The sequence below is a fragment of the Mauremys mutica genome, chromosome 1 (assembly GCF_020497125.1).
Source record: "Mauremys mutica isolate MM-2020 ecotype Southern chromosome 1, ASM2049712v1, whole genome shotgun sequence".
Classification (NCBI taxonomy): Eukaryota; Metazoa; Chordata; order Testudines; family Geoemydidae; genus Mauremys; species Mauremys mutica.
The window spans coordinates 342,778,834-342,794,950 of record NC_059072.1 but is presented as its reverse complement, the minus strand read 5'-3'; the positions used below and the strand labels follow the sequence as shown (position 1 = coordinate 342,794,950).

At 41.3% G+C, this 16,117-nt stretch overlaps 1 protein-coding gene across 9 annotated transcripts in view; it reads right to left on the bottom strand.

Annotated features, from left to right (window-relative positions):
• PICALM (phosphatidylinositol binding clathrin assembly protein) overlaps positions 1-16,117 on the bottom strand; it is a 163,543-nt gene that overhangs the window by 55,336 nt on the left and 92,090 nt on the right. For all 9 annotated transcript variants that reach the window (XM_045020395.1, XM_045020431.1, XM_045020381.1 and 6 more), the window contains exons 5-11: positions 13,964-14,057; positions 13,286-13,397; positions 11,050-11,156; positions 9,641-9,682; positions 8,065-8,150; positions 4,824-4,947; positions 4,347-4,483 (exon numbers count right to left, since the gene is read on the bottom strand). In XM_045020395.1, the coding sequence (XP_044876330.1) occupies positions 4,347-4,483; positions 4,824-4,947; positions 8,065-8,150; positions 9,641-9,682; positions 11,050-11,156; positions 13,286-13,397; positions 13,964-14,057 (702 nt within the window). The remainder of the gene's footprint in view (positions 1-4,346; positions 4,484-4,823; positions 4,948-8,064; positions 8,151-9,640; positions 9,683-11,049; positions 11,157-13,285; positions 13,398-13,963; positions 14,058-16,117) is intronic.

Genomic DNA, 16,117 nt, shown 5'->3' with positions numbered 1-16,117 from the left:
AGACCCCAGCTTTGACAGATGCTGTGGAAGACAGTTGGTGAGTTCCCTTTCGCGGTCCTAATGGAAGTTCCTGCTCAGGGAGTCTGCAATCATATTCTGGAGACCTGCTAGATAGACTGCAAGTGTTTTCCATAAAGTACATGTAGGCAATACATGTATAACCTTACTGACTGGTAGAGCCATCTTTCCTTGAGAGGAGAGGGGGGTGATATTTAAAATATCCACCAGGGAGTGTTGAGAATCCTGACCTCTTCTAACAGGATCTGGAGGGATTCTGCCTTGTGTTTCATTAGGCCCTGGAAGGCCCTAAAGTCACCAGCATAAAAGAAAAGTGGTGGTATTACCACCATGGAGGAAGAGAACTTGGCTGATGGGGGTGAGGTTTCCTCAATCTGTGACGTCCGTTCATCTTGCATCTCTCAGTACCAAGGGAGCAGATTGTGCTGGAGGATAGTCTGTCAGACAGTGATGTGGTAGTAGCAGGTGTTGAGTTTTCTTTTTGGCTGGTACCCTTTAAAACTGCTCGTGAAAGTGTCCGCAGGAGTTCCAGTAAGCCCACTGAGCAGGGAAAATGTCCCCAAGTTTATTTACAACTGCTAGGTCTAGAACGTCTAGCGGGCTCTGAAAAGTCCTCTTCAGTATAAGAGCTTAGAGGAGTATGCTGGTACAGTATCAAAGAGCCCTGTACTGATACTTCAGAGTCAGAAACAATATCCTCCTCCGGGCTGAAGAGGAGGCTTCTAGCATTGGTGTTAGTATCAAGAATAGGGGTTCTGATCCTAGTCAGATGAAGACGGGTTCAGGCTGCAGATGTCAAAGCAGTACTGGGGAGGGGTGGGAGTCTTGTGGAGCTTAAGAGAGGAGACTCCAGTTCCTCTGATATAATACAGTCTCCTGGGGAGAGAAATCTAGAATGCTGGAGGACTATGGTAGCCTGATACAGCTGGTACTGGGGCCTGGAACAGGGATCAGTACCAATCAGGAGATGGCCTCTCGGGTACCATATACAGTGACACCAGTCTGAGTGCTCTTTATGGCTCTGAGATGAGGATGACATCAGGGCTCCCGTAGAAATGCTGTGTGCATCTTGGTGCCTAGATGTGTCAGGAGGTATTGAGGTAGGTACTTCGTGCTGCCTGGTAGATATCTGATTCTAGCTACTTAGGCAGTACTGATGCCTTGGTATCAATTTCAGCGAGATCTCTTGGGAACCAGATTTATGGGGCAACCAACCCCTTTTCTTTGATTGCCTGACAGAAAAGAGAAAGAAGTCTCTCTTCCAAGTCTTTATCCATGGAACTGTTGTTGGGGCTGTTACAGTCACTGGAGTGGCCTGATATGTTGAAGCTGATGTATGGGGGAGAAGGGGAAGCAGACCCCACACTGGAGCTAGGGAGCACTACATCAGGAGGAGCTTCAACCTAGCACATCTATCCTTTCAAGACCTGCCTTTGAATTCCGTACAGACCTTGCACTTTGACAGCACATGGGTGTCTCCAAGACACCAGACACAGCTGGAATGCCTATTGCTATGGGGAGAAGACCTGAGACAACTCTAACAGGGCTTGAACCCTGGTGTCTTCACAGCATAGCCCTGAACATCAGAGTACTAAAGCAAAGGTTCAGCAAAATAAATGAGGTGGGAACCTCCTTTTTAAAGCACAACTTGCTGAAATACCAGAGAACAACAAATGAACTAAATAACTAAAACAAGAAAGAAGGGAATAAGACGACATGCACAGTAAGTGAAAGGCAGGAAACTGTGAAAACAGCAGACACTGAATGCTACGTTTCAAGCTGCAGGTGGGTGAGAAGGAACTAAGTGGTGGCAGGTCCACACCTCTCTCCAGGCCCTTGTATGGGAGCATGAGTGCGCGCCTGCAGATACTGCTTTGCAATTTCTGATCAAGAGCTCACAGGCACATGAGCATCTTATGGTGGAGCAGCCACAGCAGGGACATATACTCAAAAAAGAATACAGCATTTCTAGATGCTATTCATCTGGAAGCACTGCAACCTGTATTACACCTTGTATATAACGATAAAAGTATACTTAAGTGATATAAATGTCCAGATAAACGCAACTCTTAGTTTTCCAATAAGATGCTTGTTTTTTGAATTAATCCAACTTCCTATGAACTGGCTCATTTTATAGTTATTGCCCAACTTTAATGTGATACCCTAAGTTACATCAGTATGTTCTCTTCAATGCACACTGAAGTGCAGCATTAGTGGGTCCTGTAGATCAGCAGGATTAGCACTATGTTGCCTACTAAGCAACCCAAAATCTAAGTGCCCAAAGATATGCATCATTCCTATCTGAAGGCAGACATGCATTTGGCCATAAGTGAAGATATTAATTAGAAAATTCTTTCGGATCCTTTGTCAGCCTATCAGTACACTGGCACTGGCTCTGCTGGGATCCACTCTACTACTCTCGCTTAACCAAAAAAAAAAAAAAAGGGAAATGAGAGAACATTAAGAAAAAAAGGAAAATAAAATCTGACTCATAAGACTACTACTCACGTATGTTCTTGAAATACTTTATCTCAGCAATGAGAGAGAGGGTCAGCAGAATTGTATTTTGTAACACATTTTGAAAAAAATGAAAGCAGGCTAGAATAGATTAAAACACTTATGAACTTTTCATCTGCAAATGATGTCTATCTATAATGTAACTTTTCTGGCTGCTAAAGTAGCTTTGCCAAAGCTTGGGTTTCAGATAACTATCAGTGAGATTAACAAATGTTTTTGGATATCCAACAAATAGAATTATATCTGATCATTTTAAATGCTTTGTCCTTTATCAAGGAAGCAACTCAAATGCCATATACTCTTCTGTTTTTACCCTCATGACTTACCGTTACTAATACCAACTGCTCATTTCTGTAATTCTGAATGTGTTATTTGATTCAGATATTTGTTAAACAGTTGGCGTCCTATAAATCATTTCCTATATTTGTCGTCTAGTGGGAAATAAAGCCTACCAGAGTGCAAACAGTTTTTGAAGAACAGCAAAGAGAGAAGAGAGGAAATGTGCATGTTCCTCTGAATTCCACAGCAATGGTTAAACATTCTTTGGGTTCAAATCCTGACCAAGTCCCTGCACAATATGACACTATTTTGTATGACTAAGGGCTTGTCTACACTATAAACGTAAGCCGACCTATGTTAGGTCACCACAGTAATTATTGCAGTGATTCATGTCCACAATACTCTCCTTCTATCAGTTATGCACATTCTTCAAAGGGGCAGGGGCGGATCCGAAAGCCCAGGCTCTCAGCTCCATGCACAGCTCCCCAGCGGGAGCACGGCTGCCCCCCACCCTTGGTTCTCAGATCCTCGCCAGGAACCTGGGCAGCAGCCTGGCTGGGAGCAGGGAGCCCAGGCAGTAGTCCAGCAGGGATCCTGGGTGGCAGCCTGGCTCCAAGCAGGGAACCTGGGCAGCACATCAGCTGGGAGCCTGGAGCCCCAGGTGAGGGTGGGGTGCAGCTGGGCTCTAGCTGGAGCCCCAGGGTGACAGCCCGACTGTGATCAGCCTTCTTGACAAGAATGACAGTCAAAGTAAGTAACCAGCAGTGTCTATACGGACACTGCGTCACCCTAAGCCCTACACCTTTTGTGGAGGTGGAGTTATGTCACTGTAATAGGGCACTTACATCAGCAGGAGGAAGGCTGTAGTTTGTACACTGATATAATTAGGTTGACATAAGCTGCCTTATGTCCATCTAACTTTGTAGTGTAAACCAGGCCTGATAGTATTTTTATAAACTAAACCCAGAACTGAACAGCAGGAGCCATTGGTATGGGAGACCAGGACAAGCAGTAATTCATTCTCTGTGACAGAACTGGCATAGCTCCTTTACCTTAGTGGTACTCGCTCCCTCTTCATTCAAACTCCTGCCCTCAGATTCTCTTCTGAAACACCCACTAATGGTCCCCCACATCAATAACCCATTTAAAAAACACAGACGAGAGATTAATTAAGCACCATCCTCTGGACCCATCCATGAGAATTTATATCTGACCTTTGCCAATCTATTTAGTAAGGTCCTTGAGGGCAGGGAGAGTACATGTGCTGAGCATAACAGGCATTTAGATTAACAAGAAGAATCACAAGGGTCATTAAACAGCTTGTTATCAAATTAATCTGAACAGGGAGGAGGAAAAATTATTTCGACATGTCATGCTTATATGAATGGGATGTTCTCATTGAAATATCTATCAAAAACCACTTATGGATAGATTCTAGGTAACAGTAAATTCTTCTAACACACAATGGCAGTGCAGCTGGATGACTTCAGCTGGAGCTAACTAATAACTAAAGAATAACTACTGAAACATACCTGTTCGAAGAGCTAGGGGTGGAAAAAATATCAATGGCTGGGGTGGTCATTATGCTTCCCGCTGCAGTAGACACGGGAGAGGCTGCTGTCGTTAAAGAGGTATGAGGTTTCTTTGCAAGTTCTTTTAGACGTTGTTCCTGTTGGGAAAGTGAGCTGGCATAAGAAATCCAGAAACAAGGTTTGTTTATATGGCTTCTGAAGTAAAAAAACCAAAACTCTAAAGAATTCTCTTTACTTATTTCATACAATAAGATGGCAGTCAAGTATGAAAGTCTATTTACATACAGAAAGAAAAGCCAGTACATTTGCAGGATTAAAAGATGGTACACGTCTGTTTTAGAAACTGAATGACTGATAATGGGAAAACTCTCCACAACTTTTATGACATATTATAAGAAACTTCAATGAGATGCATACGCGCAGTACTTGTGATTACAAAAGTGATCTTAACTTTTCTGTAAACAGGAAAACACCTACCTTTAAAGCTTTTAAACGAGCTTGCTCTTCCTCTAATGCAGCTTGTTTTTCCCTTTCATCCACTTTAGTGAGAGACAGGCCAGTGCTTGCAAGGGAAGAGACTGCATTGGAAAGTGTGGTAGCCCTGGTAATTGGACAGGGGGAAAAAACTGGTTGTTCATATATGTGTCACATGATGGGAACAGCTGATATGAAAATGCTTTGCTTGTTTTCTCTCAGTTCCTTTATAGAATTTGTAATCTTAGCCTGTATGACACACAAATCTGAGATTATATAAAAAGTGTTACTTTAAAAAAATGAAATTACATTAAATATTGCACTGCAATATTTAAGTGCCTATACTGCAATATAGGAATGTTTAGAAATGGTGCTATCTACTCTCTCGTACATTGGCTCTGATCACTCCCCTTAGATATGCCCCTTCCAAGCTGCTTCATATGAATTCATGTTGTCGATTTTTTCTGTTCCTCTGTTAATTTATGAAAATTCAACTTAAAATGAGAGATCTGTACATTTTGTGGAGCAATAGAAAGTTCTGGTAAGTTATCTACTATTTTCAAATACAGTTAGCTCGTTTAATTTATCTGGCTCAATTACAAGACTATGTGCTTGATACAATGCATTACATTCCCAGGCAAAAAAGTTTTCACAGATTCCAAGGCCAAAAAGGACTACTGTGATCATCTAAGGTAACCTCCTGTTTAACACAAGCCATAGAAGTTCCTCAAAATGATTCCTAGAGTGTATTTTAGAAAAACATCCAATCTTGATTTTAAAATGATCAGTGATAGAGAATCCACCATGTCCCTTGGTAAATTGTTCCAATAGCCTATTCCTCTCACCATTAAATATGTGTACCTTATTTCCAGTCTGAATTTGTCTAGCTTCAACTTCCAGCCACTGGACCATGTTTCACCTTTCTATGATACACCGATTATTAAATATCCATTATCCATGTTGATACTTAAATGCTATAATCAAGTCACCTGTAAACCTTCATTTTGTTAAGCTAAATAGATTGAGCTCTGAGTCTCACTATAAAGCAGGTTTTCTAATTCTTTAATCAATCCCGTGGCTCTTTCCAATTAGTGATCACATTTTAAAAACATAATGGAAAAACAAACGACAGTTAGAAAAAATTTGGTTTGACAAATCTGGTTTTACTTTTAAGATAAACCAGCGGTTCTCAAACCATGCGTCAGGACCCCAAAGTGGGTCGCGACCCCATTTTAGGGGCCAAAGCCCAAAGGATTCAGCCCTGGGCAGCAGCACTCAGGTTACAGGCCCCTTGGCTGGGGCTGAAGCCTTTGGGCTTCGGCTTTGACCCCTACCCCGCACAGGGCAGTGGGGCTCAGGCTTTGGCTCCCCCACCTGGGGCAGTGGGAATCAGATGGATTCAGGCTTTTGTCCCCCATCTTGGGGTGGTTTAGTAATCTTTATTGCCAGAAGGGGGTTGCAGTGCAATGAAGTTTGAGAACCCCTGAGAGAAACAAAAAATGTTATTTTAGTCTTAAATACTTCAGTAAAAAATTAAGCAGTTAGATTTTATTTTACATTATTGTAATTTTGACAGTACAAGTACAGGAAGAGGACAAAATCATTGAAAACTGGCACTAGCCTACTAAAATTTAGTTTTAAAAGTTACAGTCTTATATTTTAAGGTCAATATAAACATGTTACATGGAAGTGAAATTTTTTATTTTGTTTTTCTTAAATTTTAGTAGCAACACAACAAAGAGCAGCTGACCGTCATTTTATCACCAGGGACATTCCCAAAGAGCCTTCAATTCCCTAGACTATTTTGCATTTTAACAAATGTTACAAAAGCAGTGGGGCCATTCATCGCCACCACCTTTTATGCCATTCAGTGCCTGATCACACTCATGTATTTCGACTCTGTTTCAGTATTTTTATGAGAAACAAAAGGACAACTTGAGATATTAAAAGAAGAAATGAAGAGCATGCATATGTGTTGAGTATTTTACAGAAATACCAACACTGATTTAATCTAATTAATGGTATGGAAAATTAAAGATTTCCAAGCAGCAAGCAAAGGCACCAAAAGTTACAGAGAGTCTCAAGGTGAAGTCTGAAAGTTCTACCATTATGAAGGCTTCTACCATTATGTGAATTGTTCTCAAGTTCTGTCTGCTCTAGTTGCACTACATTTAGGCCTGGTCTACAATACAAAGTTAGGCCGACATAAGCCTACTTGTGCATTTGTCTACACTTAATTTGTCTCCCACTGATTAAAGTAATAACACCAGCTCCCTGAGCGGCATTAAGCTATGCTTGATGTTCAGAGGTCGATGCAGCGCAGATGTAGACACTGCATTACTTATGTCAACCCTAGAAGCTCTCCAGCAGCTCTCTCACAATGCCAAACACTGACCGCTCTGGCCACAGTTGTGGCAGGGCAGTTTATGTACACAAGCATGACCCTTGAATCCTTCTGAGAGATGCTGATGAAACTTCCACAGAAGTACACTGCAATCCTCTCTCAACGCTTTCTAGGGATGGCAACCTTATTTTTTCCTCCACAGAAGGATGCTTTCCCCTCAGCGATTACTGCAATAGGGCCTGCAGAAGTTAACAGGCTACTGGCATAAGAGGATGAAGCTCATAGATAACCCTTGTGTCTGGCTGTTCAAATAACCATTCCATTCCACCCTCCACCCCTTTGCCAAATTTTCTCCCAGGGCTTCACAGATATTATGCAGGACACAACAGGCAACTATAACCAAGGGGATATTTTTCCCACAGATCCAGTCTAATGAGTAAACAATGCCAATGACATTTCAATCCATCAAAAGCATATTCAACTATTATTGTGCACCTGCTGAGTCTGCATTTGAATCTCTCCTTGCTGCTGTGAAGGTGGCTGGTGTATGGCTTCATGAGCCAGGGGAGTTAAGGGGTCAGCTGAGGAGTTAAGAAGGAAAGAAGGGAGCCCAGTATGCACACAGACCAGCAATATAGTAACTGTAGCAGCTGTCTGCTGATGTAACTTGAATTGGCAAAACTTTGTAGTGTAGACATGGCCTGAGACTGGAAAGCTTTACGTTGTTTAACCAACAAATACTATGCTGTCAAGAGCATCAACTATTTCAGTGCTGCAACAGCAACATGATGTTCATTTCAACACAACCTATACAGACTATTTCAGGATGGCAATTTCAAAGTAAGGAACCTAACATTTGATTCTTAACATAACTGTATAAGAGGACAAAGGCACATATACCTGCTTGCAGCTGTGGAGTCTTTGATTTTCTTTCCTTCTAAAGAGGCTAAATGTTGTTCCAAAGCATCAAGAAGACTGCTTGGTGCCTGCAAAAGGGCAGTGAGGGCATAGATATGAAAAATCCAAGACAAAACCAGGCACCAGCTAAAAAAAATAAAAAAGAAAGGTGTGATCCTGTTACCACAGCGCCACAGAATGCAACTGAGGGTAACCGGACATGGTCTACAGCTCAAAATATTGACACCACAGTATTTTGACACTAAGAACATAATAACTTGAGCAAAGTATTTTATATTATCAGGTGGTACAATATCATCCATTACTATGCCAGTTCTATTACTCGTGATTAGGGCCCTACCAAATTCACAGTCCATTTTGGTCAATTTCATGGTCATCGAATTTTAAAATAATAAATTTAATGATTTCAGATATTTAAATCTGAAATTTCAGTGTTGTAACTGTAGGGGTCCTGACCCAAAAGGGGGTAGTGGGGGCATTGCAAGGTTATTGTAGGTGGGGTCATGGTATTGCTACCCTTATTTCTCCACTGCTGCTGGCAGCAGCACTGCCTTCAGATTTGGGCAGCCAGAGAGCGGCATCTGCTGGTTGGGAGCTCAGCTCTGAAGGCAGTGCCACTGCCAGCAGCAGCACAGAAGTACGGATGGCATCGTATGGTATTGCCACCCTTACTTCTGCGCTGCTGCCTGCTCGGCCAGCAACCACCACTCTCCAGCCGCCCAGCTCGGAGGGCAGCACAGAAGTAAGGCTGGCAATGCCACGAACCCCCTACTATAACCTTGCAAACCCCACCCTGCAACCCTCTTTTGGGTTGGGAACCCCAGTTTGAGAAACACTGGTCTCCCCTGTGAAATCTGTATAGTATAGGGCAATACACACAAGATCAGATTTTATGGTCTGTGACATTTTTCATGGCTGTGAATTTGGTAGGGCCCTTCTCATGCTGGCGCCTATCAAAAAAGCAATCCATGAAAATGCTGGAAAATAAACACTGAGAAAAGGCATAAAGAAAATAGACAACTGAAATGAGTAGTCTATGTTCCAATTAAGATTAAAAAGGAAGCTGTACCCATCTGAGGTAATACATACATACACAAACTGAAAGTCTTTACAAGTAATCAACTGGCACTTTGAAGCTTTCTGCTTAGAGTAGCCACCTTGCTAAAGGATCTCATTTGTGAAAGCTGCATTACGTGAGCCTCTACTACAAACAGATCAGTTTCTATCATACTTTTAAAATGGTTTTAAACTTAGGAATGTCATGTTTATTTAAATATTTGATTTTAATTCTCTATTTTCTGCTCTCAAAATGCCATTAATTTGACAATTGTAATATATTGCAACTGTAATTAGTTTGCATTTTCATACATTAGGATCCTGGAATTTGTGAGTGAAAGACTTTCTGGTTAGAGTTCAATTTAGTCACGACTCATCTCATAATTTAAGAATATGGTGATAATGTATGCAAGAAAACCAACACATGATTCCACATTTTTCTGAACATGCAACCCAAGAAAGAAAGAAACACGTATTCACATATGCGTAACAGTTTATGTACCTGAGAAAGATCTGGTATGTCTCCTCTGTCAATTCCAACTTGCTGTAATAAAGCAGATTTATGACTTTTAGAACTGACTAGTGTTTATTTAAAGATTACATTGCTAAAAAGGAGAAACCATGTTAATGTGCTGTCACGCAAGGAAAGCAAAAATCCTCTGTACTCTTTTTAGTTTACATAATTGGAGCTCTAAATTTTTAGATTAAAACAGATGTAAAAAAAAACCAAAGGAAATCAAAGTAAAATTTATGTATACGTTAGGCTGTAACGAGTTTAAAACGTGACCAAACCTAAGTTTGGATTGCCATTCCTGATGGTCCACAGAAGAGATTTTGAGAACCAAGCAGGTGATGGCTTGTGTTAGGAAGGAAAATTCATGAGAGCATTTCTCTTACAAAGTAGTTTACAGAACGCAAGCATTGAGAACTACTGACACAGTATGTATTTGGAAGTACAAAAACAGTATATTGCGTTGATACAGCCCCTTTTATCCTCCAAGTTCCAAATCACTCTACAAGCTATACAACATAGACATCTTAACTGAACAGCAGCCATTTCTGTTGTAAAACATCATATGAGTTTCACAGTGCAGATTGACACTACACAACAGTTTAGAACTGTAAAGCGAGGATAAGTACCATAACAGACAAACTGCAGGGATAATTTTAGACAGGCAGAATGTAACTACCCTTTCTGGAATTTGACCGGGACACTTAGATTAGCACTCTACTACTCAGACTGAAATCTCATCTGAAGGACATTAATTCAGCAAAGCTTCAGAAGAATGCATGCTGCTACCCACTGAATCAACAAGAAAAACCAAGAAAAAACACATTGCATGCAACAGAAGTTTTTTAGATGCTGTAAAACTCCTTGTGAAATCCCCTATCAGCTTCAGCCATTGCTTTCTCATTTAATGTTGATCCTCAAATTATTTCATCCCTCAAGTTTGACATAGCAGAATTGATGGTGCCAAACAAAAGAGGGCTAGACATTGTCTCACAGAAAGAAAAAGACCACCACATATACTTTTCTTCTTCCTAAGTTTACTTTTAAAGAAAACTAAGCACAGCTATATTGTGTGTGTGTGTGTGTATACAAGCTAACATTCAAGGTCTCCCTGGACCACTGTAGCCACTAGCCTCTTATACAGTAGTACATTATATGTTTATTCTTATATCCTCTTCTCAGCAAAGAACAGCTACTTCTCAGCAAAGAACGGTTAAAAAAACCCTCTCTTTCAATATGCTCCCTTATTGAGCTTGTCCCCTTGTTATTAAACTCTGATAAAATGCTCCTTGATGGACATTAAATCTGACAAATGGAAAGGAAATGTAGCTGCTTTATCAGAGTTAAGTATTTTATAAACTGTTTGAGCATGAGGGCAATTTTGGCACAGTAAGTTTTACCTCTGCAACTTTGAGGAACTCTGAGATCCTTGTCATTCTAGTGAGAAACTTCTTATATATGTCAAGGCCTTCTTTGCACTGGTTTTTTTTCATGTCAAAGTATTTTTCTGAAAATGGGAAAAGTATTCAAAAGTCACAAGAAATAAATATACTGTATATATTTTAAACAGAGCATGTACAAGTAACTATAATGCAAGACAAGTTACTTCACTCATCACTATGAAAAAAAAACAACTATCTGCAGCCTTGTTTCTTCACCTTTCCACGGTGGAGGCCACTATGATACCGCATGAGAGATGGAAAAGCAGGCAAGATTAATATCGGAGTCAAGGCTTATGCTGGCCAAGATAAAGACACAAATTAATTATTTTAGTACATTTTCCCTTCTCCAGCACTTGATGTTTTTGGTTCAGTCTCCAAAAACGTTTAACATGGTCAGAGATTTTAGTGCATATATCTGTATCTGGAAATCAGGTAAGGAAACCACAATGCCAAGCCACAAGGTTATCTGACAAACATAAAAAGTTGGTCAAATAAGTGGAGTTACTAGTAGGCTGTTTACAGAGGTGGCTGTAACAATGAACCCAAATTAACTTCCTCCCACCAGTTAAAAAATATTGAAGTGGGTGTGACTGAATTGAAGCTGCTCTGTAATTTCTGAAAACTGTATGTTGACCTGGTTATTGGGATTTTTACTCTGCAAACACTTGTGGGTTGCAACGGAAAATGCTTGAACTGTTAGCTTCAAAGATTTTACCTACTTCCCAGCCAACCTGAGCAACCAGTTTTGGACCAGAAAGGCCAAAGCCCAGGAACACAGAAGAAAAAAAAATGCCCATTTAAAAAGGCTTATTCCCTCAAGAGAAAACGGAGTTTGGGGGAGCCAGAATGAGCCAAACATGCTGGGGTGCCTGAAGAAGTTAGGTCTGCCTAGTTTACTACCAGGAATAAGCTGCTAAAATAAGTCATTCCTTTTAACTTAAATTTTAAATATTACTTACAGGTTTAAGTTCCTCTGCCCCTCCAGAGTTATGGCACATTAAAAGATGTAAGTAATTCAGCCTTTAAGGCATACTGTGTGTGTAGGGCCCTACCAAATTCACGGTTCATTTTGGTCAATTTCACGGTCATAGGGTTTTAAAAAATCATAAGTTTCATGGTTTCAGCTATTTAAATCTGAAATTTTACAGTGTTGGAACTGGACTTGTATGGTGGTTGCAAGGTTATTTTGGGGGAGGGGGGGAGGTGCGGTACTGCCACCCCCACTTCTGTGGTGATGCCTTCAGAGCTGGGCAGTTGGAGAGCAGTGGCTGCTAGCTGGGAGCCCAGCTCTGAAGGCAGAGCCACCACCAGCAGCAGCAGAGCAGAAGTAAGGATGGCATGGTATTGCCACTCTTACTTTTGTGCTGCTGCTAGCAGGGTGCTCCCTTCAGAGCTAAGTGCCTGGCCAACAGCCACTACTCTCTGGCCGCCCAGCTCTGGAGACAGCGCAGAAGTTATGGTGGCAATACCGTGACCCCCCTGCAACTCCCTTTTGCGTCAGGACCCCCAATTTGAGAAATGCTGGTCTCCCCCGTGAAATCTGTATAGTATAGGGTAAAAGCACACACACACACAAAAAAAAAACAGATTTCACGGGGGAGACCAGATTTCATGGCCTGTGATGCATTTTTCATGGCCGTGAATCTGGTAGGGCCCTATCTATGTGATAGATCATGCTATCATTTAGAGCAGGTACTCATTTCACAGGGATAAGTAACAACATAAAAACCTTCATAGCCAGCCAAATATCCAAACATAATACATACAAAAGATTATAAACATTGTTAGAATTAAGTTCTAACTGTGGATGTTAAACTCTCTATGCTTCTTTAACAATTCACAGTGGAGAAAAAACTGTCAATTTTGCTATTTGATTTTGAGTCGAGGTTCTCAGTGACAGGCAGAAAACCAGTTCAAGGAAAAATAAATTTTCCATGCCAAAAATTCTTGGACTTTGTTTTTAGGAAATTGCGTACTTTGAGTTACATGTAAGGAAAGTACTAACAAAGCAAAAGAATCCTTGGCAATAAAGCTGTCCCAAAAAACTGAAGATTTTCTTAAAACATTCTGTCTTCATGTACTGCTTTGTCTTATTCCTTAAAGATCCAAACAGCTATAAATTCTGAAAAAAAAAATATATCCTTGCTTATTGAAAACACAAAGAACTAATTCTGCAGAGTAGAGTAATATTTACCCAGAAGGTTAATAATTCCTTCATTATATGCTGCAAAGAGTCTAATGGCATCTTTGAAGAGGAGCATGAAGGCAGCATTTATTACACCATTTGTAAGCTCATTGCTATTGACCTAGGCAGATTAGAAAAGAAAATTAGCTCATCTGGATTGACATTTTATCAGAAAATTTCCAATTAATAATTCAATTTCACTATTCTACCCAAAGACCTGCTTTCTATTAGCAAATGGACTATTTATAGAACATGGCTGCATTCCAAGTTAAATGGAACTTCTATCAGCATCAAAGATGACAAGTTAAATAATCAAAGAAAAGCAGGTCAGCAAAAATACATGACTAATATATCACAGATTAAGAGGGGCCAAAAGAATAATTAGAATAAGTTATTTAAAAAACTTCTTAAATGCATGTACCTCTAAATGAACATTAATGAAGTGGTCATCTTATTGGGACATCGGTACTTCAAATTAAGTGTACCATCTACAAGGCAATGTTCCAGGTGTATTTTGCTCCTCAAACTAACTATATTAGACTGGACACAACATGTTAAAAATATGGAAGGGAATTTTACTTTGTACATATTGCATCACTTGTTTTCATAGCTTGTGAAAAGCTGTGGAGGAAAAGTCCAGCTGTGTTAATTGACAATGTCTCTGATGTGTGCAGAAATTAAACTTACATTGAAGTCAAGAAGTGAATCCATCTGATTTTGTATAATTGGTACAGTTTTAAGGAGTTTTTCTGTGTTCATTGTCCTCATGACTCCATCAGCCCTATTATGCAAACAAAACAGAAAACAAACCACCAATTGGATTATGAAAGAATATTTTTATTAGTTAATATGAAATACTGAAGCATATGAAACAGATCAAAAGAACAGCAATGCCAGAGGCAGCATATTCAGACGAATGAAGTAAGAGGCACGCCTTGTGATACTCAAGTTGTCTGGCCAAAAGAATGGCAATGATTGTCCAGAAGAGCCACATCCAACTCTCCTTGGCCAAAAGACAGCAGGGTGGCAGGGTCTTCAAGGACTGATCTTTCTTCTCTGAGACCAACAGAAATGGCCATGCTCAAAACTATTGCACTTTGAGCTATGATGCAGTAGGTGGCTATAGAAGTATTAGCAGCATTTTAAAAAGCTTGTTTCAAAGACAGATTTTAAAAAATTCTTAAAAAACCTTTTCAAATAAGCTTTGAAACCTATTTCTGAAACAGAAGTTGCCTACACTTTTCTAATTGCCTAAATGTTTTTTCAATTGTAAATCTAGGGTTATTAGTGAAACCTAAAACAATAGTCAAATCAGTGTGACAAGATCTTTTAAAGCTTGTCTCTCTCACCAACAGAAACTAGTCCAATGAAAGCTACTACCTCACCCACCTTCTCTCTCTAAGATCTTTTAAAAGCATTTGTAAAATGTAGGATTATAAATACACTGTATGTGGAAAAAGACGGTTACCTCACCTTTGTAACTTGTTCTTCGAGATGTGTTGCTCATATCCATTCCAATTAGGTGTGCACGCACCGCGTGCACGCTCGTCGGAAGATTTTTACCCTAGCAACACTCGGTGGGTCGGCTGGGCGCCCCCTGGAGTGGCGCCACCATGGCGCCGGATATATACCCCTGCCAACCCAACCGCCCCTCAGTTCCTTCTTGCTGGTTACTCCGACAGTGGGGAAGGAGGGCGGGTTTGGAATGGATATGAGCAACACATCTTGAAGAACAACAGTTACAAAGGTGAGTAACTGTCTTTTCTTCTTTGAGTGCTTGCTCATATCGATTCCAATTAAGTGACTGCCAAGCCTTACCTAGGCGGTGGGGTCGGAGTGAGATGTTGCAGAATGCAAGACTGCTGAGCCAAATGCTGCATCATCTCTGGACTGTTGAACCAGTGCGTAATGCGAGGCAAAGGTGTGAACCAATGACCAAGTAGCTGCTCGACATATATCCTGGATGGGAACATGGGCCAGGAAGGCGGCAGATGAAGCCTGAGCCCGAGTAGAATGGGCGGTGAGGTGGCTAGCCAGAACATGAGCCAAATCATAGCATGTACGGATGCAGGATGTCACCCAAGATGAAATTCGTTGGGATGAGACTGGTAGGCCTTTCATCCAATCTGCCACAGCTACGAAGAGCTGAGGTGACCTTCGGAAGGCTGTTTTCCAGGAAAGGTACAGTAACGAGCAGGTGGCCAGTGGTTCGAAAGGGGCACCCATAAGCCTGGCTAAGACCAGGTTAAGATCCCAGGTAGGAGTCAGTCGTCTGACTTGAGGATACAAACGTTCTAAGCCCTTGAGGAACCTTGAGACTATGGGGTGAGAGAAGATCGATCGGCCATTTTCCCCTGGGTGGAAGGCAGAGATGGCTGCCAGATGGATCTTTATGGACGAGACCACTAGGCTCTGTTCTTTCAGGGACCAGAGGTAGTTCAGAATAGCAGGAACAGGCACCTGCGAGGGCACTAAGTTACGCTGGGTGCACCAGCAGGAGAAACGCTTCCACTTGGCCAGATGTGTCATCCTAGTGGAAGGCTTCCTACTGCCCAAGAGCACCTGCTGGACTGAGGCACCTATTCTATGCCTTCCCACCGTTCCTGGAATGAGCAGACCACCTGGCATTTCCTGTTCTCTCAGGAGGCAAAGAGGTCAACGTGGGGAAACCGCCCATTTCCGGAAAACCGAATGGATGACGTCCGGGATCGACCACTCGTGAGACAGGAAGGATCTGCTGAGGTGATCCGCCAGAGTGTTCTGGACTCCGGGGAGAAAGGACGCTACCAAGTCGATCGAGTGGGCTATACAAAAGTCCCAGAGGCGAATGGCTTCTCGACA